At 33.0% G+C, this 26,898-nt stretch overlaps 7 protein-coding genes and 1 long non-coding RNA gene across 37 annotated transcripts; 5 read left to right on the plus strand and 3 right to left on the minus strand.

The window, feature by feature from the left end:
* The first annotated feature begins 173 nt into the window (after nt 1-173).
* NaPi-III (Na[+]-dependent inorganic phosphate cotransporter type III) lies at nt 174-3,920 on the plus strand. 7 transcript variants are annotated; one of them, XM_031974671.2, is made up of 7 exons: nt 174-868; nt 1,096-1,302; nt 1,420-2,216; nt 2,300-2,506; nt 2,579-2,789; nt 2,869-3,518; nt 3,597-3,920. In XM_031974671.2, the coding sequence occupies exons 3-7, from the start codon at nt 2,013-2,015 to the stop codon at nt 3,825-3,827; spliced, it is 1,503 nt and encodes a 500-aa protein (XP_031830531.1). In that variant the 5' UTR covers nt 174-868; nt 1,096-1,302; nt 1,420-2,012; the 3' UTR covers nt 3,828-3,920. The 7 variants fall into 7 exon arrangements, with proteins under 7 accessions (XP_031830531.1, XP_031830532.1, XP_031830530.1 ...); XM_031974672.2 differs by having other exon boundaries at nt 1,103-1,302; XM_031974670.2 differs by having other exon boundaries at nt 174-506.
* A 125-nt stretch (nt 3,921-4,045) lies between these two features.
* On the plus strand, nt 4,046-8,579 carry LOC116426136 (EF-hand domain-containing protein 1). Its single transcript, XM_031974668.2, has 5 exons — nt 4,046-4,196; nt 4,278-4,414; nt 4,558-4,880; nt 5,046-5,494; nt 6,138-8,579. The coding sequence occupies exons 1-5, from the start codon at nt 4,149-4,151 to the stop codon at nt 7,068-7,070; spliced, it is 1,890 nt and encodes a 629-aa protein (XP_031830528.1). The 5' UTR covers nt 4,046-4,148; the 3' UTR covers nt 7,071-8,579.
* Nucleotides 8,580-8,788: 209 nt separating this feature from the next.
* Ythdf (YTH domain-containing family protein) lies at nt 8,789-13,012 on the minus strand. 3 transcript variants are annotated; one of them, XM_031974667.2, is made up of 5 exons: nt 12,789-13,012; nt 12,656-12,672; nt 12,527-12,554; nt 9,572-11,415; nt 8,789-9,490 (listed from the first exon to the last, which is right to left on the minus strand). In XM_031974667.2, the coding sequence occupies exons 3-5, from the start codon at nt 12,549-12,551 to the stop codon at nt 9,443-9,445; spliced, it is 1,917 nt and encodes a 638-aa protein (XP_031830527.1). In that variant the 5' UTR covers nt 12,552-12,554; nt 12,656-12,672; nt 12,789-13,012; the 3' UTR covers nt 8,789-9,442. The 3 variants fall into 3 exon arrangements, with proteins under 3 accessions (XP_031830527.1, XP_031830526.1, XP_031830524.1); XM_031974666.2 differs by having other exon boundaries at nt 12,527-12,672; XM_031974664.2 differs by having other exon boundaries at nt 12,656-13,012.
* A 2,530-nt stretch (nt 13,013-15,542) lies between these two features.
* XRCC1 (DNA repair protein XRCC1) lies at nt 15,543-17,371 on the minus strand. Of its 2 annotated transcripts, none has more exons than XM_031974769.2 (2): nt 16,035-17,371; nt 15,543-15,931 (listed from the first exon to the last, which is right to left on the minus strand). In XM_031974769.2, the coding sequence occupies exons 1-2, from the start codon at nt 17,369-17,371 to the stop codon at nt 15,796-15,798; spliced, it is 1,473 nt and encodes a 490-aa protein (XP_031830629.1). In that variant the 3' UTR covers nt 15,543-15,795. The 2 variants fall into 2 exon arrangements, with proteins under 2 accessions (XP_031830629.1, XP_031830631.1); XM_031974771.2 differs by having other exon boundaries at nt 15,797-15,931; nt 16,023-17,371.
* A 500-nt stretch (nt 17,372-17,871) lies between these two features.
* Nucleotides 17,872-18,974, plus strand: LOC116426183 (uncharacterized). Its single transcript, XR_004234850.2, has 3 exons — nt 17,872-17,962; nt 18,075-18,475; nt 18,827-18,974. It is a non-coding gene; the product is annotated as an uncharacterized LOC116426183 (long non-coding RNA).
* Nucleotides 18,863-20,258, minus strand: Tcs3 (Probable tRNA N6-adenosine threonylcarbamoyltransferase Tcs3). Of its 3 annotated transcripts, none has more exons than XM_031974793.2 (4): nt 20,067-20,258; nt 19,544-19,787; nt 19,276-19,454; nt 18,863-19,204 (listed from the first exon to the last, which is right to left on the minus strand). In XM_031974793.2, exons 1-4 carry the CDS (start codon nt 20,179-20,181, stop codon nt 18,933-18,935), a joined length of 810 nt encoding a protein of 269 aa, XP_031830653.1. In that variant the 5' UTR covers nt 20,182-20,258; the 3' UTR covers nt 18,863-18,932. The 3 variants fall into 3 exon arrangements, with proteins under 3 accessions (XP_031830653.1, XP_076228834.1, XP_031830652.1); XM_076372719.1 differs by having other exon boundaries at nt 18,863-19,150; nt 19,544-19,985; XM_031974792.2 differs by having other exon boundaries at nt 19,544-19,985.
* Nucleotides 20,259-20,493: 235 nt separating this feature from the next.
* LOC116426180 (uncharacterized) lies at nt 20,494-25,055 on the plus strand. 19 transcript variants are annotated; one of them, XM_031974789.2, is made up of 7 exons: nt 20,753-20,903; nt 21,849-22,034; nt 22,170-22,322; nt 22,425-22,930; nt 23,076-23,227; nt 23,391-23,925; nt 24,930-25,053. In XM_031974789.2, the coding sequence occupies exons 3-6, from the start codon at nt 22,172-22,174 to the stop codon at nt 23,794-23,796; spliced, it is 1,215 nt and encodes a 404-aa protein (XP_031830649.1). In that variant the 5' UTR covers nt 20,753-20,903; nt 21,849-22,034; nt 22,170-22,171; the 3' UTR covers nt 23,797-23,925; nt 24,930-25,053. The 19 variants fall into 19 exon arrangements, with proteins under 19 accessions (XP_031830634.1, XP_031830642.1, XP_031830633.1 ...); XM_031974790.2 differs by having other exon boundaries at nt 22,431-22,930; XM_031974774.2 differs by lacking the exon at nt 20,753-20,903 and adding an exon at nt 20,494-20,642 and having other exon boundaries at nt 21,977-22,034; nt 22,170-22,930.
* On the plus strand, nt 24,930-26,160 carry UK114 (reactive intermediate imine deaminase A homolog UK114). The gene is made up of 5 exons (XM_031974795.2): nt 24,930-25,055; nt 25,163-25,323; nt 25,495-25,563; nt 25,644-25,699; nt 25,769-26,160. The coding sequence occupies exons 1-5, from the start codon at nt 24,985-24,987 to the stop codon at nt 25,823-25,825; spliced, it is 414 nt and encodes a 137-aa protein (XP_031830655.1). The 5' UTR covers nt 24,930-24,984; the 3' UTR covers nt 25,826-26,160.
* Nucleotides 26,161-26,898: the final 738 nt, after the last annotated feature.

A 26,898-nucleotide genomic window follows, 5' to 3' on the forward strand; every position in this document is an offset into this window, starting at 1 on the left:
ATGAAATTTATTCCTGTATCTTTACACTTTTGTAATTGCATTCACTAGAGTTACTTTGTCATTGATAATTTGCTATAAGGAAAAAAGAATTGGATATTCACAGTAAGTCAATATTTAATTATAGAATTGAATATTAAAGATTATAAAAAAATAGTATTTCACATTGATTTCAAGGAAATTAATGATAATATAATAATAAAGTTTTTTCGAATAGCAAATCTTCATTTAATATTCGTTTCTCTATATTACTTTGTAAAGAAACTCGTATGAATATCCGTAGTCTATTGACGGAGATTTATGTAGGGATGACCTTTTTATTTAACTATATATGTATGACAGACGATTATTGGTAATTATGTTCACATCAATTCGTTGCTCATTTAACACTCTTTATGCAATGACTTATTAATCGTTCCCTCACGAAGATCCGGCGCACAGTTAATGCGTAATACATTGTGAATAAAACGCAATGACATTTAAAGAGAAATGAAGGTGGATATTAGAATGTGAGTGTACTCGATCGATTGTTCATTGATTTACAAACACTACACGTTAGATTTATGCGGCAGTAAACCATTTTTTTGTATTATACATATAAGTTCGTTTCGCGGGAAAATGGCGGATCAATATCTCACCCCCACGCGGATCTGAGCGGCATCCCCAGTTACCAAAGGTTTTTGCAAATTGAATTTTGATTTTTTGAGTGAAAATTCTGTGTTCCCTTTTCGATTTTTTTCCCTTGATAAACGTTTACTTGGTTCTTCGTGTCATCAAGATATTCAATGCATACTTTCTATGCGATTCTTGAAAAATGGATCTTGAAGTGTGAACTACACGGAAGATCGGGCAAAGAATGATGCAAAAAGTGGTAATGGGAAATTGCATCTTTTACAACTTTTTGTGTATAAAACTTTATGTAATATGCTTGAAAGCTTTGCCCACACTAGTTGTCTGTCTTTTACTTTTATACAGTTTGCAATAATACCTCGTAGTCTGTAAACCATCGGTTATTTTCATCTAACTACCCTTTCGCAACGACTTCGATTTTTAATTTTTCTATTATACTCGTAAAAGAAAAAAAGAATAATTTCTTAGGGGTCAGTTTTATCAGGAACGTGAACTTTAATCAAGATACGAAGTGTCATCACGTGAAAAGTGAAAGGGTAACCCACCACCCCCTCGGAATTGAGCGTAATAAAATTGGCATACCCGTTCAGTCTAATAATTGAATTTCCTTTGTGGATGTTAAGGTACTTTGTTCCTTAAACTCGAATCTAAGACGATTATGATGTGCGTGCGAAGGTAATTGTTAAACAAAGTAGTTGCATCGCTTTCAAGAATTTTCATAATATAATACATCGACCAGTGTGAAGGCCATGTGCGTGATGCGTTAAGTTCACACATTTTGGTTAATTACAGATGCCGGAAAACCAGCGGTCAGCGTATTTCCGCGTATGGAAAACGCTGATAATGAGCAATTACAAAACCGAATATCATATTTTATATCTAACAAAAACTGAAATGTTTAGGGAAGTGTGTACACAGTAATTGTTTTTAATGCTGATTAAGCATTTGGCAATTGTATGTTAGCGTGTGAAGGAAACATAATGTTAAATATACTAGGTGCTGAGCCAAAATACTACCTCTGCTATATGTACAAAGTAACAAAATTGATTGTGTTAGAAGTAAAATAAAAATATATAAATATATAAATATATATATATATATATATATATATACATACATATATATATATATTATATATGTACACATACACATATAACATATACGAATGTAAATGTAAATGAAGAAACATATATTCTAATGTAAAAGTATTCACACGTAAATGTATAGTAAAGTAAATCAGAAGCTCTTCCTCGATGTACGTCCTCGTATTCAACAAGATCAACCAATATGGAAAGAGGACATTTGATAACAATAGTTGTTTGACAAATGCATAAAAGCAACATCATATAAACAGTTGAAAAGAATTAAACATCAAACGAATAAAAATGAACATACCGTATGATGAAAATTTGGTATGGATAGTAGTGATTGGATTTTTAGTGGCCTTTGTTTTGGCATTCGGAATTGGAGCTAACGATGTCGCCAATAGTTTTGGCACAAGCGTTGGCGCTGGAGTACTTACAATATTCCAAGCTTGTATTTTAGCAACTATATTTGAAATTGCTGGAGCTGTACTCATTGGTTATAAGGTATTTTAAAAAACAGTCTTATTTTATAAATCACAAAACAAATATTATTACAGGGACAAAATATTAAATAATATTTCTATTAGGTTTCCGATACAATGAGAAAAGGTATATTAGATGTTACATTGTACGAAGGCCATGAAAAAGAATTAATGATAGGAGCATTATCTAGTTTAGCTGGATCTGGTATCTGGCTCATTCTAGCAACAGCATTACGATTACCTATTTCTGGAACACATTCCATTGTTGGTGCTACAGTTGGTTTTTCACTTGTCTGTAAAGGTATTGCAGGGGTTAGTAATCATCATTTTCCTAATGTAAAAGTATATTATTCTGTTGTGTAATAAAAAATTTTATTGTTATAGGTAAAATGGATAGCTCTTGCAAATATAGCAGCATCTTGGTTTGCAAGTCCTGTACTTAGTGGAATTGTATCAGGTGCTATATTTTGGCTTCTAAGAAAATCTGTACTCCAGTCGAATAAGCCTTTAGAACAAGGTCTTCATATTCTCCCATTAGCATATGGTCTCACTGTTGCTATTAATGTTATGTCAGTTGCACACGATGGACCTAAACGTAAAGACTTACATTTATATCTTAATACTTTTGCACGTTGAACCCAACTTATTAATATGTTTCTAATTTTTATTTGCAGTTTTAATGCTTGACAAAATGCCATGGTGGGGTAGTTTAATAGCCGCAGTAAGTTTCGGTTTATTTTCAGCTGCCATTGTTTATTTATTTGTTGTACCATGGCAAAGAAAGCGAATATTACTATCACTGAGTAGCAACGAAAATACTACAACAACAAAGTTTGGTACCTGCGATAAAAAAGAAACTACAGCATTATCTGTTATATCGGAAGCCCCACAAAGTAGTAGCAGTAGTAGTAGTAATGGTAATGCCAAAGAAGCAGCACCAAAATTACGTGGTAATAGTAGCGCAAGTCCTCTGTTAATGGTATCAGGATCAGATACCGAGGGTGCTAAAGTTGAACCTGAAAGAAAAAACGAGGAACCACCAGAGATATCTAAATTGTTTGCTTTTCTGCAAGTATTAACTGCAGCGTTTGGTAGTTTCGCACACGGTGGTAACGATGTCAGTAATGCGATTGGACCACTCATTGCACTCTGGGCTGTATATGCAGAAGGATCAGCTAGGCAAGAAGCAGAAACTCCAATACTTATATTACTTTATGGTGGTTTAGGAATATCAACTGGTCTTTGGATGTGGGGACGTAGAGTTATACAAACATTAGGTCAAGATTTAGCACGTATTACACCAACAACTGGATTTACTATAGAAGTACAAATATTTTATGGATATGAAAGTATGGTTGTCACATTTAAATTTAGTTATCTTACAGTTTATTATTATTTGTAGGTAGGAGCAGCAGTAACAGTTTTGTTGGCAAGTAAGGCTGGTTTACCTGTGTCAACAACGCATTGCAAAGTAGGATCAGTTGTCTGTGTGGGTTGGGCATCGCGTGGCGGCGAGGGTGTATCATGGAAATTATTTCGTAATATTGCATTTGCATGGTTGATTACTGTACCAGTGGCTGGCTGCTTATCTGCAGGATGTATGGCTATTTTCAAAGAAATAATTAGTATGTGACTTCGTAATCAAGGCAGCTAACAAATTTTAGTGAAAACCATCCAATGCTACTGTTGTCAATAATTTATGCAGAAATAAATGATCAAATAACTACTTCAATTAGTTATCCTTTATCTGTGAATAATAAATATGTATTTTAATTTTTTCACTATTTGCTATGAGAAGCAGGAGGTATTATCTAATTAAGAAATTGGTGTTATATCAATATGTATTAGTGTTGCCATAGAAACAGGTTTAAACAAGTTCTTTGACAATTCAGGAGGATTTTAAAGAGATGTCTAGTAAAGTTGTGGTTTCTATATTAATTTTATGATTTAAAACATGGAGGACTTACCGAATATACCTGGCTACGCGTTTCGTGATCCAAGTGTAAGTTAAATGAAAGTACATTCATTCTTCTAATTTTATAATCGTTATACTTCAAAACTAAACAAAATTTTTCTTTCAAAGATTACCGATTATAGATTATTGCAAAAGTTAAATTTTTTAAACGGTTATCGTGTGGTGCGTGATAGTAGAGCTGGTATTGGAGGAAGGCCAATAGATACAGCATCCACCGCATACATAAAAGATGCATCTACTGTGCAGTAAGTAATAAACAATACGAACTCTATTACATAAACGTCATTGTGCCATTAAAACTCAGTTAAGATTATATCCAGTTTACATTTCACACAAAATTATTTATGTTAATGATACTAATATAAAAATATTAAATACTCGAAACCAGATATGACCCATCGTTAACATATGGCCGTGTAAAAGAATATGCATATCGTCAGGTCATTCCATCCTATGCATTATTCGCGCAAAAATGCCTTTGCTTCAAAGCGTTTTTTCGCCAGGGAGTATTTAATTCTCCGGACGAACATTTCCGAATACGTCATGTGAATATCTTATATTTTTTGGAGGATGATACCGTAAGCGTTATGGAGCCTCTAGTTGATAACGCGGGCTTTCAACAAGGAAAGCTCGTTAAACGTGGCAAAATTGAAAAAAACAAAAGAGGAGACACGCTTCACTGGAAGGATTTCAATGTTGGGATTGACGTATGTACGTTTTGATGGTTGTCCAGATCTCGACCTTACGAACATCTTATAAGTCGTAAATACATTTTTGTATGAAACCATAAGTATTCATCCAGTTTCAGATATTATTTATCACAAACCATTTTAGTTATTTCTCTGGTTTATTACAGTTACATGTCATTAATTGCAGGCATTTATGGTATAGTTTATCATATTATCGATTGCGATCTATTTACCAGAGAGTTTTTGAGCAGTCAAGGTATAGACGTCGGCGACAAAGAAGAAACTCCTATAGACCCTTACACGTCATTCCGTGCGTCCAAGCAGAAGACACCGACGCGCGTTACACGGAATCCGGACGATTCCAGAAGACGGTTTTTAGAATACGATAAAATGGTATTATGCTTCACCGCCACGTGGAACGAAGACGTTTATCGAATAATGTACTTTTTAACGGACGACACAATAGCCGTGCGAGAAGTTCAAAAACCAAATTGCGGAAAAGATCCGGTAGCGATGCTGTTGAAAAGAATGAAAGTACCGAAGGATTGGAAAAATTTACCGTCATCTCATCCGTCTGTATACCTGGAATACGGCGATCCAGAAATTGTCGAATATTATTCGCCGAAAGATTTTATCGTAAGTCCATAAACAAATTAGAGAAATACAGTCTTACTTATACAGTCATTAACATGTTGACTGCCACAATGGTCATCAATGACCGAAGCTACCAAATTGCTTGGAAACAATTACAACAGGAAAATTGATATCGAACAAAAATATTTAGTAACGTAAGTAGTAACTGGATGATAGTGTAACGTATGAACTGCAATACGAAATGATTAATAATTAGTTGTAATATCATTTATATTTGTTACGAAAGAACAAGTAGTATTATACAAAACATTGAAAATTCTCATGACAGTCAACGTGTTGAAAAGACTTTTTCACCCTCTTAGTGTTATGGACGCATATACGTATGTGTCTGATGAAAATCATAGCTGTACACTACACTTTTCTTAGCGCTATTCAGTATTAGTGAAACTGAGGAATTACAATTTCAATTTAATTACGCCCTGTATGAATTATCAGAGTCCACCGATCTTCAAACAGCAAGCTAAGCGAAAAAATATGAAAAAATATTCCGTTCACACGGAACGTTTCGAGTAGGAGAATATAGCTCTTAAAGGGTTAAGATCGATCTTCGTATACATTTGTCCAGAAAAATTAAAGTATAATATCTTTTATACATCTTGAAAGTTAACGTCTCTTCTTGTTGCAGATAGGTGATACAGTTTTTATATTCAGTCGACGTTTTCTTCTGCTCGACTGCGACGCATTCACGCGGAAATATTACTTGGACATGTTAGGAATAACGCAACCGGAAAGTGTCCCACTTTTGAAGAAGGAACAGAGGCCAACGTTAAAATACGCACCGCCACCGCACATCAAATTCGGTACGCCCGAAGATACTTACGCTGGCTGTTTGTCCCTTATGCCTAAACCACCGAGGAAGAACGTTGTTCGACAGCTCGTCAATTTCCCGAAGAAATTACGTTACTCTATGCAAATGGACGTGGTACATCCCGAGGACAAGGGTCGTGATTTCATCCTAGAGTATAATCTAAGCGACGGCACGATGGTGGTGCAAGAACTTGAGAAACGTAACTCAGGTCGTCGGGAGGGTTGCTTCCTGAAAGCTACATTGGTCCCGAAACCGAATACCGGAAGAGACAATCCAGAATATTATACCCCTAAAGATTTTTATGTCGGCGCGAGAATCAACATCTTTAATCATTATTTTATCATAGTGGGAACCGATCTTTTCGTGTATCGTTACATGGAGGCGAATCCTGAGAAATTCTCGCAAGAGGTACGAGATAACATTCGCGATTATTTCATTAGACAGAATTTACTTTGCGACGATATAGCGGTTCAAGTGAATAAAATCCACGACACGGAGGAAGCGAAAGCTTGTGCCGTAAAACCGGCTGATTCAACTGTTGAAGGTGAAGCGAACATGACGAATTGTTTAAAAGAGTATGAAGCTCAAGTTGAACAAAAATACGAAGGAGAATACGGAGAATTAAAACCACGTACACCTCCGGTGGAAGAATTGTGTCCTGGTTTAACGGGCAATCCACAAGATCCTAGAAAATTTTCGAATAAATACGTAAAAAAGGAAGTAAGATGGGATAACCGGATAAAACAATAAAAAAAGGTCTCTAATTTACGATTGGCAATCACATTAAACGATTATTCTTTCAATAAAATTTTCGAACGAATGATAATTTTGGTTATAATTCTAAATACATTTTTTAAAGAAATAAATTAATAAAAATAAAGTGTTTCGATGCTATTTTGAAACATGTGTAACACCCACATTGAATGCGATTATCATTCACTATGTTTGTTATCTTAATTATAGGATTACCAATCGAAGTTGTAATTGAATAATTCGTATTCTCCGAAAAAAAGCATTTCCTGCACATGTGAAATCTTTTAATAGTTAAATTCGAATATTAAATTCGTAGTTTGATTCAACATTTAATCAAACATGATTATACAATGTAAATACTAAACAATGTAGATACATTACGAGTATACTATTCGTATGTCTGCATATTATAATACAATGATAATATACAGATATGCAGTATGTATACTTATAGTATATGTTATATCAATCATAAAATAAAGTTCAGATAAATCTTTGGGTTCCAAACATTTTTTAACAAAACTTTAAAATATGATTGAAGAAGATATTAATTACTTTCTTTAACTGAATAATAGTTTCGTGTAGAATAATAATTAGCAAGTTACTTAACAAAGTTTCAAAAACTTTGATTGACTAAAACATAGAAATTTAATAGAGCTTACATGATCGCCTATTCTACTCAGACAATGCTAAATGTTCACTTCCCGAACAGTTGAATTTATCTTAAACTACAAATGAGATGTAGCGATTTAAAAACATTAGCTATCAATTTTTAACGTTGATATATTACTTTAGTAAGTGTGTTCGTTCACTTTGCAATATTGACAACATAGAATCAAGGAAAGGAACTTCGACTGCACATGATTTAGGTATTTTTTCCTGTTATCCTTTACCCGCGTATGCAGAGAAGTAACTATCATAATTAACATGCCTTGATTAAAAAATGTTGCACCACATTGCATTCAATTAATTCATTAGCTTTTGTACAATTTTTTTTCGATAAATTCAAAATCACACCCTAGTTCATTAGTATTTTATATGATATCTGATAAATTTCTAAGAGATTGCTGATTCATAATAAAGTATAATTTCATTCTTTTGTATGAAACTTAACAAACCATTGATGCTTCATCATTTGCTTTGTGGTTTTCTAGAAATTAATTTCTGCATATAATTATACGTACGTATAATTACTAAAAAAGTAATCAAATCTATGATAAAATCTATTTTTCCATGTTTTAGTTGGCTAAATTCACATTAGATAAGCAGTTCTTGTTTTATATTAATATTCAATTTCCTACGTATAATTCCGTAAAAATTCTTTAAATTTAGTGATATTTCTCAAAGGATATTTTTTTCTTAAAAAAAGACTTCGAACAATTATCTGTTCAAGAATTTATGAAACTATGGATAAGTTTCTCTTACGATAAAAACAATTTAGATTTGTAACGTCATGAAACCAAAATAAAGAAAATATATTAAATATTTTAAAAAATAATAATAAAATTATGGGTGGTTTTAATAAGAATTATATCCCATTGAAATTTTCATCAAATAGAATAATATTCATCATCATATATGTTACTATAGAGTAACTGTAATATCATATTCTTTTCATTATATATTGTTTTAGATCGTTTTTGCAGTCCATGAATAATATAATAATAGGTAATATATATATAATTTGCAATAGATATAGAATATGCATAAAATAATCAGGTGACAATAATTTCTATTATTATCCAATGATCAAGCATAATTGTTACAAATAAACTTAAAATGTTGTAATAAGCCCTTGCACCTTTTTAACAAAGAAAGGTGAGAGTCCTTTCAGCCACAGGCACCAGGTTATATGTCCATCGAAGTTTAAAATGGTAATTGATTTAAATGACACTTGCTTACAATATTGTTCTCGCATAGATTTTTTTCATTATCAACAAAAGTTTAAGCATTTTACAAGGGTTAGTCCACATATTACAGTTTTTCTTCTTCCATATTTCATTTTTTTCTTTCATTTTTAATTTGTACGTTTAAGAAACACCTTTTCGACGAATAGCACGCAACACCACACTATATGCTTAACTGTCAGCAAGTTTAACTCGATATCCCGTGAAAGTGAATTACGTTCCTCTTCATAGTAGTTATGATTAGATAATATTTATGATGCCGACGCGACGCTAATTATCATACAAGTTGATTATTTAACAGAAGGAGATAGTCTCAATGGTGAGAGTTCGGTCACAGGAATTAGAAGCCCTTTGTGTATTCACGAAAGCAAAGGTAAGTAGTATGACGATAATTAGTCGCAGCGTGCTTCCTTTATGATGATTACTATCATGAATAGTAGTATATTTTTGTTGTATCCACCGCTACTGGCGTGAACCTCCTCTACCTCTACCACGACCACCATCACGGTCCTGTAAAGAATCATAATAATCAATATTACAGCTATTGAATTAACTTTTATTAAATATAATGCTCCACAAGTTGTTACTTACTTTGCGTTGATGATGCAAGTGTGGTTGATGCAGATGATGATCTCTTGGCATATCAGAATGTCCTCTGTTTCTATGATTAGAAGAGTGATGATGCTGTATAGCATTTGATGGTGCTTTACGCTGATCTTCTTCTGCCTGCTTACGTTCGTAATGTCCAAAGTCATCAAAGATGCTAGTCGAATGTCGATAAGTATGCAATATACGTAACACTGTCACTCCTTTCGCATGAGGGACTTCTTGTGCATCCCTTGAGTTTGTTACTGGTTTATTCTCATTATTTTCTAATTTAATGTGACGAAGTTGCACATTAGGAACATCCTTTACATAAATCCAACGTACACGAAATTGACCTTTCCATTTATCTTGAGACCAAACAGAGCTATTACTCTGGTAATCAACAGGTGACACCATTTGTGCCATGCCACAAAAATGGCCAGATCCATTCACAGAAAAGAATAAATATAAAGGTGCACCTTCACGACTGGCTTCTCTATACGCTTGATCTAATCTTTTGTTACCATGCTCGGTACTACACCAAATTTCATATTTAATGGATCTATGAATATCATCTTCAGAATAAGATTTAATAACAAAAAACCTAGCTCCAGGAGCGGTTTGATCAAATTCTACAGGATTATAATCATTTTTCACTTTCAATTCATCCAAAACAGGATGAGATTGTGATTGTACAATCTGTTGCTGCTGCTGCTGCTGCTGCTGCTGTTGCTGCTGCTGCTGCTGCTGCTGCTGCTGCTGCTGTTGCTGCTGCTGCTGCTGTTGCTGCTGCTGCTGCTGCTGTTGCTGTTGTAATTGCTGTTGCTGTTGATGCTGTTGTGGGTGTTGTGGTGGATGTTGTTGATGTTGCTGTTGTTGTTGTTGCTGTTGCTGCTGCTGATGTTGCTGTTGTTGATGTTGATGCTGTTGTTGTTGATGCTGTTGTTGTTGATGCTGTTGTTGTTGTGGCATATGAATCTGTGATTGTGGAGGTGATGGAGGTGTTGTAGGCTGTCTATTCCAACATGGTGGAGGTGGAGGTCTTTGTCTTTGAACTAATGGTGGAGGTGGTGGAACAGGAGGTTGTACCTGTGGTGGCGGTGGTGCTGTTGGAGGAGGAGCAGATGATTTACCTTCACCCCATGTTCCAATATCCATATTATGCTTTCCAGGCACAATAGGTGGTGGAGGCATACCAGCCTTCTTTCTCATTCCTTGGGAAGATGAAAGGGGAGGTACTGGCTTGGCAGGTTGGCTCGCAACACTGGCCCATGTTATCTTCCTAGGTTCTTTTGCCTCTGGTTTTATCTGTTGATTAGATGTAGTTTGCTGTTCTTGTCGTGGAACTTCTCCACTTCCTAAAGACAAGCCTTGTACACTCTGCTCAATAGTCTTAATTTCGGTATTGCTAGGTGTCGGATAATTTTCATTTCCACGTGGTGCCTGATAGTAATCTTCATAGCGTGTTTTCCTTGGAGTGCCCCAAGCACTAAAATCGCCATTTCCATGAAAATAATTGAAAGCAGGTTGACCAAATGTACTAAAACCACCTCCTGCGCTAGCAGAGAACATTCCATCCATACTATATGCATCATGACCTATTTGACCTCCATATCCGGAAAGAAATGTAACTGGATCTGTTCCGTTTGACCATGTACCATCCCCGGCACCAAATGTTTGATAAGGGAACGATGTACCTGCATAGTAAGTACTATATGGGTCACCAGTACCAATTGGATAACTTGAATGATGCGTATTGTTGCCTCCTCTCCATGAATCGAATCCAGTATCTTCTCCACCAGCATGTTCTGTCTGTGGTTGTTGCTGGTGTTCTTTAGGACCATTGCTCACTAACAGAGATGGAATTTGATCTCATTAATGTACTAAATGTATCCTTTTTTATTAAATAATCTGCAAATACTTCACTAATAACACAATAGAAGTAGAAGTTTTTGATTAGAATAAAATATTGTTGTATTATTCAAAGAATTTTGATATTGGTAATTAAATTGTTATAGAATTGTTATAAAATATTAAGAAAATAACAATTAGAGAATAAATATATGAAAATTATTTTAACTGTTTTATATAATTGTACATAATATAAGAAAAAAATAATCTTATCTTATTAGGGATGGTAAGTTTCTTTTTTTTATTAACTCTGGTAATTACAGTGATTTGCAAGGAAGTATATTATTAGTAACATTACAGTATATTAAGAATATACACATACATATACATACAAAATTAAAAAAAATAAAAAAAGCTTATACATACACACACACGCACACACACATATATATAAGCTTTCTTATCTTTTTCAAATTAATATCCCTTAATTTACTACAATAAAGAAATTGCAACAAATTTTGTTTCACGTACCAAAGTATGTAATGACATTCAAATTACTATACAACTTATTCTTAATTAAAAAATGTTAAATGAAAAATAATAAAAAATAATAAGAAATCACCAATTTTATTCTTTTGACAAAAGTAGGTAACACTTTTAATATTTGATAATATTGTATCATCTATTTTTAAATATGTTCATAAGAATTTCTTGAAAGTCTTAAAATAGAGTAACTACAACATCAAGGAACAAAGAATAATTTAAAAAACACATACTAGTGATGTATACAGTTCCATTGACAATAGAAACGTTGAGACGTGCTAAACTATGTCGATAGGTTACTGTATTACGTATGTGTACCTGTTACAATCGTAGACAACAAATTATTTACATAATTTAGAAGAATACATAGTCTAACTTATTACGATAATAAAACATTTCAATTCGTATGTACAAAATAAATGTGGTTTTGAAACGATCATACCGGGCCCGATAAAAACTACGTACACATACAGCGATTTTTATAGTAAAATTTATATGCGGTCTTATAAATTGATCTTATCAAGAAAAACGTAAAAAAAACATTGTACAAAGATATAATGTACTCACCTTGACTGTTGGTTTGTCCTTTCATCCGCTGCATTCCGTTGCATGGAAAAATATACAAAATTTAGAATGGCTGTCTTCAGTGAAAGGTATCTGCAGAATAGCGGTGTGGTAGCAAGTCAACACACTGACCTGATTTGAAACAGCACCTGCCAATCCAGTTGACATAACCTGTCACACACTCTGTCTGCCCTTTACAGACGCCAAAGAGACGCCTGTATTTTAACAAAATAAAGTTTTCAAAAGCAATACCACGATTACATACAACAGCGTTATACCACTCAAGTACGCGAACACTTCTTCTGTGTAGAAGTCTTCAATTTTCAATCTGCAATACCTGAGACCTCCGCGTATTTTCTCGCAATGTCTTACCGCGAGAGAGTCTCAGGAAATCTTTCTTGTTACACCTCGGGATTGATAAATTTGCACAAAATTCTCAACTCCGAATAATAACTACGTGACGTGCACTGACCTCTCGTATGTATTAACAGATTGTCTAACCTATAAAACGATAAAGTCCCTATGCCACGGATCAGTCAAATACGAAATCCTGTTCACGATTTAGTAAAAATCCGTGAACAAACCGGCGAAGCAAATTCTTTTTTTACAACGATTTTTATTATTAGTTTCGAAAATGATCATCATGTAACAATTCTCTTCATTGCGTGTTACAATATTATTACCCGCCAGCAACATTCACTAGTTTCTTACTATTTCAACAGTTAAAACTAGAGAATCAATGTTGAGTATGGTCGTGTTTAATGAATGTAGTTCACACACATTATTGAATGAAGAATTCGCGTCACATATGTATTAAATTTGATAAAAATCAAATATGAGGAATTTTAGTGAAAAAGCGATTTTAAAGTACTGTACATGGTAAGGGATAAAATTCGAATTAATTTATTATTAAAGTATGACGAGAAAAATGAAAAGATTGCAATGAAAAAAATAAATATTCTGATTTAGACATTTATTTATTGCAAATACAGCAATTTTAAAACAGTATATATTTAGTCTATATATTTAAAGCATATAACTCAGAAAATAATGATTTCAATTATTAGTTTTATGTGAGTTGATTTTAGAATCTCCTTAGGATTTAGATTAAGGTTGGTTCAGTTTTGTTTTATTTTTATTTCCCTTACAACAACCTTTTGTTCATATAGTATCTCAAAATTTAATTTATACTATAAAATATTTGGATTGTTTTATTCTTTTGTTGTTCCTTATACAAGTGAGTTCATCCCTTTATGTTTCTCCTTGAAAGTTGCGACCGGCTAGTTTAAGTTTTTTTAGTTCATATATCATAATCCTATTGTTCTAATCATTTACAACAATCGTTTATTTTCCAGTGACCATAAGCTACTTTATATTATTTGTTCGTTATTCTAACAATTCATTCACAATTAATTTTTTTCAAGTTTTATACATTTTCGGATGAATCCGACAGTTATATATCACAAAAATGGCAAATACTCCAGAACTATCTGATTGATCGCTAAAAAGTCCAAGGTACCATCAAAATATTAAAGAAACGAGATGGGCTCGATCCACAAAAATCCCCGAGGTTGCTGGTTCGAACCCTTTAACGTCAGCAACTGATCTCAGTTTCCTGAGTGCATCATCAGCCTCAGCACCGACGAGAAACAGAATAGACTGAATATGTTATATGGGACTCGTGTCCAGTATTCTAAAATACCGATTGTGTAAAAAGAGTAGACGTTTTGATATGCCCTCTATGATTCAAAGTGGCGAGTTTAAGAACTATATTCGAACCGATGATTGAAATTGGCAGAATCGATAAATGTAAAGAGTTTTCTTTACGATTTAAAAATACATGTATGCACGTAATATATGTATCAGATTTCATGGCAGAATTGTTGATTCTATTAAGCAGTCAATTACGTATATGAACTAAAATTTGTTTTCATTAAAAGATTGCATTCTTACAGTTTCAAAGCAACATAATGACAACATTATTAATAAATATAGAAAATTTGCTTACCGAACATAATAAGTCCAAACTTGATCCTATTAAGACAATATTTCCTTAGAAACATTGTCACAATGCCATTGTAAATTTTACCTCTTATAATTTGAGGACCTTAAAAATTCTAATAGATAATACTAATAATTCACTAGTAACAAATTATAAATATGCAAATAATATTAAATAAGTAAAAATATATTTTTCGTTACGCCTCAATATTAGACTTTTCTATATAGCAAAGTATCTAATACCCATAGAAAAAAGTAATTGTTGTAACCAAATAGAAATGATTTAATGCCAAAATTCTCCGAAACAGGTTTACCTTAAATATTACTTTATGTATCTTAATTTCCTTATTACAATATTTTTTGTAAAAGAATCGTAGTAGGCTGCAATAATTTAGTGATTTAAATGTGAAATATGCAATTATTGACAGATAGACAATATTTACGTTCCTCGTGAATGATGGAGAGAATTATTTAACTTGAGTACTTTTTGGTATATTCATTATTGTGGTGTATAATTGAAATAAACAGAAAATCGCTAACTTTTCGAGCTCGAAGACGAGGAAAACTCTTAGATGGTATTTATTCATGTTACGAAATATGCGCTTTACAAATTAGTGATTAAAAATTTCATAAAAAATAATTTTCAAAATTTCTGTGGGATAACAATTCTGATTTTTCCAGATATGATGCAAATAAATTATGTACATTTTCAGTAAAAATTCAGTATTTATATTGTATTGTACATACTTTGAAATTGTGAATTACGTTTAATATTCTGATAAATATCTATAAAAAATTACGAGTATAAAAAAAAACTTAATATTGAAACAAAAAAGTAAAAAAAAATACGTTTTTTGTTTATTTATTTGTGCTTTGTTGGTAATGTTGTAAATGACATGGAAATAGTAAGGGAGTTACGCAACCCCACGGCTGTGGGACAAAAATTTACATTACATGTCCAGTCTCTCCTATATCTCATTAATGGTTATAGCAAATAAAGTATACAAAATAAAATATACAAAAATTTGTAAAAATATTTATTTTCGTCACAAATAATGTTATAAATTAAAACCAAATTATTTCAATTCTCTTAAGCTTTCATTCAAATATGAGATTATTAAACACAGAATTTTTACATGACATGAATACAGAAAATATGTAAAAATAAGTACACTTATATAGAACACTTGTATCTTATATACATGGTATATTATATTCTGCCAGCAGTTATTTTTCGTTTGCATCAATATTTATATACAATTTAATTATATTTAATAATTAGAATCAGAGTCTGTATCTTCTTCAAATGCATTAGACCTGGGTGGTGAGGAACTACCCACAATTTCTTCTTCACTTTCTGGTTCAGTTCTGTCCTTGTTGTCTAAAGCATAACGCCTCCAAGGAAATCTGAAAAGGTGGTAAATTGCAACGTTAATTTTTTTGCATAAGTAAAAAATATAAATTTGAAATAATAATAAATAATATAAAAGAAAATTACATTACATGTTACCTTATTTTCTCATTGAAACATTCTTCAATAAAAGTGTGTAAAACAATCTTAGAATGACCCTTTAATTGTTGATATTTTGGTGTATTCTTGAAGGCACATATTAAATGAGTGCATTTATTATTTGTTGTATTAGGATCAGCAACATACTTTGCTCCCATTTTTAGTGCTTTCCTCCTAATTTCATCTCTTTGTGGATTCACATATCCACTGAGAGAAAATTTAATGTCTTCAAAAAGCTTTGAAAATAATTTCTTTGGCTTCTGTGTTTTAAGACTTCTCTTCTCCATAGGTTTTTCTGGTTTCGGGCTCGGCTTAGGTTGTGGTAATCGTCCACAATTTTTGCATATTTTATCTTCGCCTTGACACTCAGAACAATTTTGTTTCTTTTTAATTAAGTTCTCCTTCGATGAGCTTGCTTCAGGGCTTAACAAACGTTTTTTTGAATTCGTACTGTATCTTCGACTCTCTTCACTTAAATTTTTTTTATTTATTTTAGATGATGATATAGGTATAATATCACCAAATGGTGTTCTCTGCACTGGTTTATCATTTGATTCTGTTACTTTCTGATCTTTAATTTTGACAGAACTTGTTAAAGGTGAATTAATAGAATCTTGATTCTTAGTTTCAAACACTTCAGCTGCTTTTCCAGCTTCTAATTTCTCTAGTAATGGCCTTTTCATTAATTCTCTGTTTTCTTCTTGCCTTTTGGAGAAGTTGTTCATACTGGTTTCTTTAATTTTTGCGATCAATTCACCTTTATAATCTGGTTTCTTATTATCAGTCATTTTGAGATATTTTTCTTTGAAATCATTCATAGAAAATTTATTATTGTCCTCTTCAAATTGTTTTAACTTAAACCTTCCAAAGACATCTAATCCCAAATCAACAACAACTTCTGTTTTAAATACAATAAAAGACAAACCAAATAATACTTTCAAATTTGCAGACTGCATGCAAGTTATTTTAACTCGATCAAACTTCAATTTTATTGTCTCAGGATTTAATTCCTTTTTCGTAAATATCTGTACTTGATCTTTAAATTTGTCATTTGCAGCCTCGTCATGTGATAAAAATTGGTAATTTACTATTGGAATCCAATTGTCAGGCTCTGTAGATGTGGAAGCAGTAACTATTACAACACAGCTACGATAATTACCAATATCTAAGCCTGTAATACAAGATGGTTCAGCAAATTGAAAAATGACTGTAGCAAGCATTTCTCCTGGTTTGGCACATCGCCATGATGAATTTGAACGATGTTGAAGAAGATTAGACGCAGGATATGATGGATGTTCTGAGGAACAATTTATCACTTTAGCCAGCTTAATAATCATTATTTTTTATTATATTTACTGTCGTAGAAAAATTTATAATAAAAACACCTAAAAAACAAGTATCATATTAAGTTTAAATGAAATTTATATTTTAAAGAGAAATAAATTTATTATATCGCAAAATCTGTTGCACTGTAACATCTACTATTATCACTTATAACCTACCTTTTTTGTTTCAACTAAAAGTTTAGTTTACATATTTAAATTTTAAATTTTTATAATTTTGTAAATATTCTATAATTGTATTTGCATTGTACTATAATTACATTTAATGTTTAATGCTCTTCAATATTTTACGTCTGTCAGTATACGCCGTAAAATTTACCCGCGAAATCTTGTGTTCAATTAAAGTGTTTCTACAATTTTATTATCTATATAATCATATATGATCTCGTAATATCATCAATTAAAATATTTGTTCAAATAAGGAAATTAACAGTTATTTTAATTACGATTACAATAAATAATGTTAACATGAAAACTGATTAACGTAGGAACATGAAGTAAACGCACCAAATACGTTCTGTACCATTCTCTCATTTGAAAAGAATTACAATTTACATTTATTTATTTATTTCTCAACAAATTATGGTGAGTATCAGGGTAATTAAAAATAATATATAACTAAATTTTAGTAAGCGTTTAAAGAAAACAGAAATAATGTTTTCAATTGATCATATTCAAAATTAAATCCTCGGCTTAGACTTTTTTTCGACCCCCATAATATATAAGGCAAGGATAGAGATTCGCAGAGCACAAAATTGACTCGACTCGTCATCTAACGGTGAATAGTATAAATTGTTTTTCCCTATCCTCGCAATGAGTAAGATAAGGACGAAGCTACTGTGCGATAAGGACGGAAGAAGAAATCCAAATGCCACCAATTTCTAGAAGCATCTTATCAGTCTCTGGTACTTACGCGCGAAACATGACGAGCAAGAAGGTATCCGATCAGAACAGAGATATAATTTTCCGGAAGAGAAAGAAAGACATACAATACTTGCTGCATAGATCTATATAATCCACACAAAATTCATTAATAACTCGACTCCTATTAATAATTCATTCACATTTACAACTGGGCAATGTAGATTAGACCTTCAGGTATTTTCCTGTAATATTTTTGATAGGACTTTGTTTCGCATTAATTTATCAATGATTTTTTAAAATGATGTCTCAAGATAATCCAGAATATTTTTTATAAGTTGCCAATAAATAATTCATTTTCTGAATTTATGAATGTGCGCATTCAAATTAATTCACATTGCATGTATTTACTAGTTAAAACTCAAATTAAATAAGTGCAGTTATAAAAGAGAATAAACAAGAAGAATATAGAATCATTTTATTTAAATTGTTTAAGGCTTGAACTAAATTTTATATAAAATGTATCTATATTGATAAAAAAATATAACTAAAGAATATCTTTAAACTATTACATTCTTTCTATTACAGAACAGTGGTGAAGGAGCATAGCAACAAACTATCCAATACGAATAAAATAAATGTTTATTAATAGTAGAAATATAAAATTTACTTTTTACAATTAGTTAAAAATAGCCTATTCCCTCCATGAAACGTGCACATCATCTGTCCGATATCTCTGTACACAAGTTGTTTGCATCCAGGGAGTATGTCCATTACTTTTATACTGATGTAATCCTGCTACAGCAATCATTACACCGTTATCTATACAAAATCGTTCATCTGTAGCATGAAGTACGGCATTTCGTTCATTACACATAATTTCCATCATATCTTGCAATCTTTGATTACATCCTACACCACCAACAATCAGTACTTCAGATGACTGTACATGAGCCATTGCTCTTTCTACAATATTATTAAATGATATGTATATTTTTGTTAGTTTACACAACGAATTGTTATTAATGTAAAAATACCTGTGATTTCAATAAGCATAGCAAACACAGTTTCTTGCAAAGAGAAACACAAATCCTCTCGAGAAAATTCTTTTGAATCTAGCCAAGAAGGGAGATGTTCTTCTATGTAACTTAAAATGCCAGAAAAGGATACATCCATGCCTTTTACCACATATGGTAATAATACTAATTTTTTTCCTCTTTATATATACATATATATGAAATTGTAATAAAGAATATCATTACTATATCCATAAATGAAATGATCTTACAATGCAAAAGAACATACTTCTTTGCTAATTGTTCGATATTATACCCAGGACTAGGATCATTAGAAAGTTTCAACAATCTTGCAAAACGATCTAAAAGGTTTCCAACAGCAATATCTATTGTTTCTCCAAAAATGCGATATCTTTGTTGAGAGTATGCAATGACCTGTGTGTTTCCTCCAGAAACATATAAAACGGTTGGATTCGTGCTACCTGTGATTAAGCGTCCCATTTCTATATGACCGATACAATGATTTACTGCAACTAATGGTTTATTATATAGTTGTGCAACTGTTCTTGCTACCAGTGCAGCCACTGTTAATGGTGCTCCCATCCCAGGTCCCTTTGTGTAACAAACTACATCCACATCTTTCAACATTAGCTTAGCATCGTTTAATGATTTTTGCAAAACATCAAGAATGTATGTCCTATGATGTTGCGCAGTTTCACGAGGCAGAAACCCTTTTCACAAGAATTTCGAACAAATTATACGCGTAACCTTCTAAGTTTCTTGAAAATAAATGTAAAAGGTTATGTCTTTACCTTCACCTGGAGGTGTAATATAAGTATGTCGTACATTTGACAATACATTTTCATCCTGAATAATTCCAATACCCAATTTATTTGCACTGCTTTCAAATCCAATTGCTATTACCATTTTTCTTTAAATTATTCAAACTTCAAATGACACTGATTATTTGGACAGGTTTGTAATCATCGGTACGCGGGCAAAACAAACATCCAATAGAAGGCACGGTTACATGCGCAGTACAATGATATCTTTCGGTTTAGTTACACGTATACTATGTACAAAGAAAACCGTTTACACGCGTTAAAATCCCAGAAACAAATAATCCTAATATGACTCCGCGGATTTACTATAAATAAACATAAATGTAAAAAATCATTTACAAACAACGCAAGACATTTAATAATGTGTCGAGACGATTGTAGCGACGCCTAGTGTTCATCTCGCTTGGAATGCATCCTCTGCGTTTGATGCGGCTCGTTGAAGAAAAGTCTTTTGAACAATCTCAATTCGTAGAACGTCACGCGGAAGTGAATCACCGAGAATTCGTGGCAGAAAATGCAAGTTTTCGAGTTGCCGCGGTGAGAAAAGTGAGTGTCGTTATCTCGAAAGGTTCTTGAGCCCGGTGAATGTCGTGAAATTACTTAAGTAGCGCTCACTGGGTGGGCAATTGATTTTCAAAGTGACCGTCGACTGCGAATGAACGCCTCTGACGCTTCGGTTCGGTACGGGTAGCAACCAGCGTTGCCAGAGTTAGATCTATTCCGAGTACCATCGAGTAAAAGTTTTGTGAAGTCACGTTAAAAAAAAAAGAGAAAAAAGTAATAATAATATACGATAATAGTGCAAAGGTGTGTACCAGCAAATGGAAAAAGCGAGAAGAGCCGACCTTCGCTTTTAATGAAAGAAAGGAGCGAAGGAGGCTGTACGCGTACATACCGGTTCGGACTCTCTCTCTCTTTCTCTTTATTCCCTCAAGCTTGCACTTGAGGCATTCCGCGATTCTCAAAGTATCCGTTACGACACCAGTAAGGTATTACTCGGGTAATATCTGAAATGGTGTCGCAAGAAATACGGTTCTGCCGGTCACAAAATCGTGCAGTCGGGCGTTCGCGTGACCTTGACGTACCCGTTACTCGAGCCACAAATTCCGTGTCGCGTTTCGGTGTGGCTATGAGTCGTACGCGACAAGATATCCTCCGACGCGTACCGAAAAGGTGACGTTCCGCGCGCGTCGACATCCTCGGCGATGTCCCGGTATACCGAAAAGCTCCGCGGCGGCGGCGGTGGCGGCGGCGCGTACACGGAATTTTCTCGTCTGTGTGTACGATCGGTGTAACATTGACGAGATCGGTCGTCTTATCGTGTATCGTAATCGGCTACGTGAGTGCCGTCCGGCCGGTACGGCATTACCCGGGTAATGCTCGAGATAAACTTCGCATCTCACGCGTATTCGGTTCGGTAAGAGAAAAAACCGCGAAACAACTTGGACACGACTACTGACTCGGTTATCGCGTGCACTCGACGCCTTCGAAAGGCGATCTCTGAATTTGGTTCGACTCATTGAAAGTCCACGCGACCAACATTTATGGATCGTGGATCGAAGCGTACTGCAATTCTGGACATGCGGAGATGTGGCGATGGTAAGGCATCGCGACGGGTGATGTCCAGTACCACATGTGGATTTCGCGAATTCAAATTCTGAGAAACGCTTTTGTTCGAGAATACTAACTTTTCCGCTGCTTGACCACTACAGATGATATACCTATTTGTGACATATAGAATTTTTAACGTAGGCCAGTCGACCCAAAGGACGAGTGGTACTGGTTCTTCTAGAGGTTTCATGGCGATTAATTCAACGTATTATCATCTTTATGGCCGTTCTGTCATGTTTTGAGAATTAACGTGTTCACTGCTCTCGCAGGAGTTCGGATCACCAGTTTTCGCTCCTCCAGTGTCTTCCATTTTATCACTTCTGTAAGGTAAACACTTTAGACACATTTGTTTATTAAGTAAGAAAAACAGAGGTTTTCATGCTTACTATGAGAGTATAATGGAAACATACAAGAACAATGTTATAAAATAAGAGGAATTTATATATATCATTATACTTTCAGGAATGTCACGGGACTATGATAGACGAAGAGGAGGCAGCGGTAGTGGTAGCAGCTCTAGTAAGTTACGGATGGATACCAATGTATCACAACCTAGACCACATGGTGAAAATTCTGGGAAGAGGAGAGAATTAGATAGTGTGATGCGGAAAGCTCGTGAGTCTCAATCAAGTTATTGGAATAAAAAGCTTCTGGAGGTAGAGGAGCGAGACCCAAATCGTTGGAGGCACAGTGGATACAAAGAGTTGTATGTTGGAGGCACAGCAAGTGGAGAACCAAGCAGAGGACATCCTCGCAGTCCAAGAAGTCCTAGACCTAGGAGTCCCCACAGTCCAAGACCACGCAGTCCTCGAACTAGAAGCCCACGTTCACCACGCGATAGATCACATACCAGAGGAAGACCAGCACGAAGTCCGAGTACAGGCAGTACTTGCTCTGATAGATCGTGCAGCGTTTGTTCGCCGAAAGAACGGCGGCGCATTGCCCAGCCTTCTCGTTCGCGTTCAAGATCTCTTACGCCAGTTCGAGCGCGAGCACATCCAAAAGAAATAGTACCATCGAGTTCCCGAGTAATACCAACTCGAACAAGACCACGATCACCTCCTTTGCCACGTCCACGTACACCCCCACCTACACCACAACCTCCACCGCGTCACCAAAAGGATTATAAAACAATTAAAGAGAAAGAAGCCAAAGTTCGACGCAAAGAAAAACATCATACTAGAATCCCGGAAGATCCACGTGTCCCAGATCCAATACCATTGGTAAAACATATTTCTGTCGATATATACGTAATTACAAATCATTATGGTTCTTTAATGGCAATTACTTTACTTATTACAATAAGCTGTTCCTAGCCTTATTTACATTTCGTTTTCTTTTCAATATGTAACTATTGAACTTGTGCAGATGCGTAAACCTGTAAAGGTAGAAAAAACACATACGAGTCATGGAGCAACTCAAATGATTAGGCCTCCACCCGAATCATCACCCAGCGAAGACAGCGATAGTTCTTCCACGACATCGCATGTGGGCCCACCCAGAATGACATTATCGGAACGGTATGATTTAAAACATTGCAGTGTATTCTGTAACTATAAATTACCGTAGTATTTGAAATTTAAGAAATATTTTTTTTTAATTTGATCGCGAAATATATAGTACATACATTGTATATAAAGAAAGGAGGACGAAACTGTATAAGTATATAAAATTATCTTATAGATTTGGCAAAATGGCACAATGGAGTGTAGATCGTAGAGATATGGAGAACATGCGAATTACAAAGGATGGAGAAAACGCGATGAAGGTTGTAATAGAGGGCGAAGAAAGAATTGCAAGACTAGGATACGATTCTCCGCCACCAGGTCATTATCCTGAATCATTATTAGCGCAAGGGCCAAGAGGTCTTGAATGTTGGGACGACGTACGCGTTAGATATGATTATTATAAAGCGAGAGGATATCTCCGAGACCTCACATTAGACGATTACATAAAATGGGAAGAGTGGTGGTATAAATATCAAGAATGGTTAGAAGCCGAACGTTTTTATGAACAGTGGGCCTCTTCAAACCGTCCTAGTGGTGGAAGTCGCAAGAGACGCGGTAGACGTAACAATGCTGCTCACTGAAACTTCATAAGCCAGTTACAAAACTATTCTTGAATCATAGACAATGTCATCGATAATGCATACTGTAATATTTGTTGTGCTTAGAAAATACTGCAGGTGTGCAAATGTTCTCTATACATACATGAATACGTACGTACCTATATGGAACACACACGTTTATATATGTATATATAGTATACATATATTATATATCATATGTATGTATATTATATATATGTAATTATAATAAAAGGTATGACTGTGCTGTAAAAACCTCGTTCTCAACGGTTTATTAAGTAAAATTTGATATTCGAAATTTTTGTTTTTTATTTTATTCTTCATGTTTTTTTGTACGCTAAAATATATAAAATATTCCCCGTGCTATCTAAGGGCACAGCGAAAAAGTGATTTATATATTTACTTTTCCTTTTTTTTAAAAGAATTTAAAATTTTATCTTGAAACTTATTTTTTAATCGTAATCGGTATCTTAAATTATAAAATATTACTTAATTTTATTGATTATTAGAATTTTGCTTTCTAGTTAGTAAAAATGTAGAGAGTAAAAGTTTCTTAATTGTATAAGACAGTGTAAAGATGATAGTATAAGAAAACAAATTGATTCTTTGTGAATAAATGATATAAAATAATATATATATACATATATACATACGTACTCCATTGATCATAATTTCATAAACTTTCATCAAAATGTTAACTTGATTTGAATGTGAACTCTGAACATTCCAATAATTTGGAATGTATTTAAAATTATTTAAAATTATTGTATTAAGTGCAAGCACAGTAGTTTCCAGTCACTTATTATCACTTAAGTTCAATCATTAAATTTAATACATATTTCAGAAAGAATCAATTCTCTGTCGAACATACTTTTTACCACTTTAGAAAGCAGTAATAAAGTATTAATGTATAAAGCAATTTGAATGTTTATAACTTCATGTGTAATACATAGTTAAGAAGTATTATATATGTAAAATAAGTTATAATTATATATACACACTAAAAAATCATATTTAAAATACGTAAATGAAAGAGCTAGATAAGTTACACAAGATAAGTCTACTCCAAGCAGGGGTTAAAGGTTTATCAAAAAGTAAACGTATATTTAATGAGAAAACACGCATAACTACTGCAGTAGTAGCGCTTAAAGTTTATAGTGAACACGAAATTCAAGGGAAACAAAGCTAATCATGGCATCGCAAAAAATTATACGAAAAATAATATCTTCTTCGTTGAGTCCGAAACCTGTTGGTCCGTACAAGTAAGCCATACAATACATAAATATTTCGAATTATTTAACATTTACTGTTTACACATATTTTTTATTAGTTTCTTAATAATCTAGTACAAAAAGTTTTATTTTAACAGTCAAGCGGTGCTTATAAACCGTACTGTATATTTATCTGGAGTTCTCGGTGTTGATACTGAAACACAAAAACTCGTTGATGGAGGCACCATTGCTGAAGCTCGTCAAGCTCTTATAAATATGGGACATATTTTGAAAGAAGCTGGATCAAGCTATGATAAAGGTCATAAATTGATAAAATATATATTGATAAAGTTATAAACAAATTGTTCGAGTAAAAATTAAGTATTTACCTCAACATTCTTAGTCATAATTGAATTTGATTCCTTACTTTAATTAGTTTATAGATCAAATAGATATTTTACAAATTAACTTGTAAACATTTTTTTTACAGTTGTTAAAACAACAATCTTCTTAAACGATATAAACGATTTTGCTGGAGTAAATGAAGTTTACAAAGAATGTAAGAATAAATTCAATTTTATTTCGATTTTGAAGTATGGATGAATTATATTTGATATTTATGTTCGATTTTTTATATAGTTTTCACAGATAACTATCCAGCCCGATCTACGTATCAAGTTGGAAAATTACCTATGGTATGAAATAATTATTTTATATTTTGTATTGTTATAAATAGTTAAATTTAATAACATAAAATATTACAGGGAGCTCAAGTTGAAATTGAAGCTATCGCTGTTAGTGGGGAAGTAGAAACAATTTAAATGTTGTAAATCAAGATTATTTTACAAAATTAATGCATGTACATAAGGAACTGTACGTAATGTTAAAAACACTGTAGTAGATGTTAAGTAGATCTTTTTATCACTTGTTTGTATTTCCTACTTTTCTTCTTGTTACCGTGTATAAATATATTGTTAAATCAAATATTATTACGTTTTATACCGAACAAATAAGAAGATATATATGTATATATATTACTCAAAAACAGGGTATATATACTATAAAAGTTATATTTATAAAATATTCGTATGAGTTATTAAATCATACGTGTATTAATTTATATTATATTAAATAAAAATATATTTTAAAATATTTATATATACTGGGTGAGTCATTTAATAGTACCGCCTAAATTTACTAATAAATTATTCTATAAAAATGTGTCTCAAATAAAAGATATTAAATATTAAGTAGCGAGTAAAATGTAATTAATTTTTTCACATTTGTTGTTTTTTTTTTGTTTGATAAAATTGAAAGTAACTTCGAATTTTTACTTAATAATGTACAATATTTGTTCTTGCTATTTTAAAATTCTGCTTAAAAACTATTGAAATACATGGAGTCAAAAATCAAGGAAATAAAAATCTTCTCTGAAGAATAATATTTACTGCTTGATGCACAAGTTTATTGTTTTTACGAGAATACTTAGTATGTATTAATTTTTGATCGTACACACCTTAATAGCTTTTTTCAGAGAATTTAGTGTTTTTTTCAAATGACAAGATCAAATGTTACACGTTATGAAGCAAAAATTCAAGGTCTCCTACTTATGTCCTAATAAAAAAACGAAGTATTAAGAAACCATTACGTTTTATACACCGCTTAATATTTGATATTTTTTATTTCAAACATTTTTTATACAATAAATAGTTTAGAAATAAATTTTGGTGGTATTGTTAAAAGTCTCACCTTGTACAAGAGCGTTCAGAAAGTTCCCGGAAAATATAAATAAGAAGACAAAATTGAGTTAAGTAAGTACGTACGAGTTTTGTTTTTCATTATATATTCCACTGAAGTTAAATATGAATATTTGATAAAAATAGCCTTAACAAAC

Source organism: Nomia melanderi, chromosome 12, assembly GCF_051020985.1.
Source record: "Nomia melanderi isolate GNS246 chromosome 12, iyNomMela1, whole genome shotgun sequence".
Lineage (NCBI taxonomy): Eukaryota > Metazoa > Arthropoda > Insecta > Hymenoptera > Halictidae > Nomia > Nomia melanderi.

Excerpts from the sequence above, each read along its gene's own strand:
- NaPi-III (XM_031974671.2), top strand. The coding sequence starts at position 2,013 with ATGAACATACCGTATGATGAAAATTTGGTATGGATAGTAGTGATTGGA. Across the intron at positions 2,507-2,578 it reads TCTGTAAAGGTATTGCAGGG|GTAAAATGGATAGCTCTTGC; the intron begins GTTAGTAATCAT and ends TTATTGTTATAG. Across the intron at positions 3,519-3,596 it reads CAACTGGATTTACTATAGAA|GTAGGAGCAGCAGTAACAGT; the intron begins GTACAAATATTT and ends TATTATTTGTAG.
- LOC116426136 (XM_031974668.2), top strand. The coding sequence starts at position 4,149 with ATGGAGGACTTACCGAATATACCTGGCTACGCGTTTCGTGATCCAAGT. Across the intron at positions 4,197-4,277 it reads ACGCGTTTCGTGATCCAAGT|ATTACCGATTATAGATTATT; the intron begins GTAAGTTAAATG and ends TTTCTTTCAAAG. Across the intron at positions 4,881-5,045 it reads CAATGTTGGGATTGACGTAT|GCATTTATGGTATAGTTTAT; the intron begins GTACGTTTTGAT and ends CATTAATTGCAG.
- Ythdf (XM_031974664.2), bottom strand. The coding sequence starts at position 12,691 with ATGTCAACTGGATTGGCAGGTGCTGTTTCAAATCAG. Across the intron at positions 11,416-12,526 it reads AGGACAAACCAACAGTCAAG|TGAGCAATGGTCCTAAAGAA; the intron begins GTGAGTACATTA and ends CATCTCTGTTAG. Across the intron at positions 9,491-9,571 it reads ACTTGCATCATCAACGCAAA|GACCGTGATGGTGGTCGTGG; the intron begins GTAAGTAACAAC and ends GATTCTTTACAG.
- XRCC1 (XM_031974769.2), bottom strand. The coding sequence starts at position 17,371 with ATGATTATTAAGCTGGCTAAAGTGATAAATTGTTCCTCAGAACATCCA. Across the intron at positions 15,932-16,034 it reads TGTTTCAATGAGAAAATAAG|ATTTCCTTGGAGGCGTTATG; the intron begins GTAACATGTAAT and ends CCACCTTTTCAG.
- Tcs3 (XM_031974792.2), bottom strand. The coding sequence starts at position 20,181 with ATGGTAATAGCAATTGGATTTGAAAGCAGTGCAAATAAATTGGGTATT. Across the intron at positions 19,986-20,066 it reads TATTACACCTCCAGGTGAAG|GGTTTCTGCCTCGTGAAACT; the intron begins GTAAAGACATAA and ends TCTTGTGAAAAG. Across the intron at positions 19,205-19,275 it reads TATGCTTATTGAAATCACAG|AAAGAGCAATGGCTCATGTA; the intron begins GTATTTTTACAT and ends ATAATATTGTAG.
- LOC116426180 (XM_031974774.2), top strand. The coding sequence starts at position 22,172 with ATGTCACGGGACTATGATAGACGAAGAGGAGGCAGCGGTAGTGGTAGC. Across the intron at positions 22,931-23,075 it reads TCCCAGATCCAATACCATTG|ATGCGTAAACCTGTAAAGGT; the intron begins GTAAAACATATT and ends GAACTTGTGCAG. Across the intron at positions 23,228-23,390 it reads AGAATGACATTATCGGAACG|ATTTGGCAAAATGGCACAAT; the intron begins GTATGATTTAAA and ends ATTATCTTATAG.
- UK114 (XM_031974795.2), top strand. The coding sequence starts at position 24,985 with ATGGCATCGCAAAAAATTATACGAAAAATAATATCTTCTTCGTTGAGT. Across the intron at positions 25,056-25,162 it reads AAACCTGTTGGTCCGTACAA|TCAAGCGGTGCTTATAAACC; the intron begins GTAAGCCATACA and ends TTATTTTAACAG. Across the intron at positions 25,700-25,768 it reads AAGTTGGAAAATTACCTATG|GGAGCTCAAGTTGAAATTGA; the intron begins GTATGAAATAAT and ends AAAATATTACAG.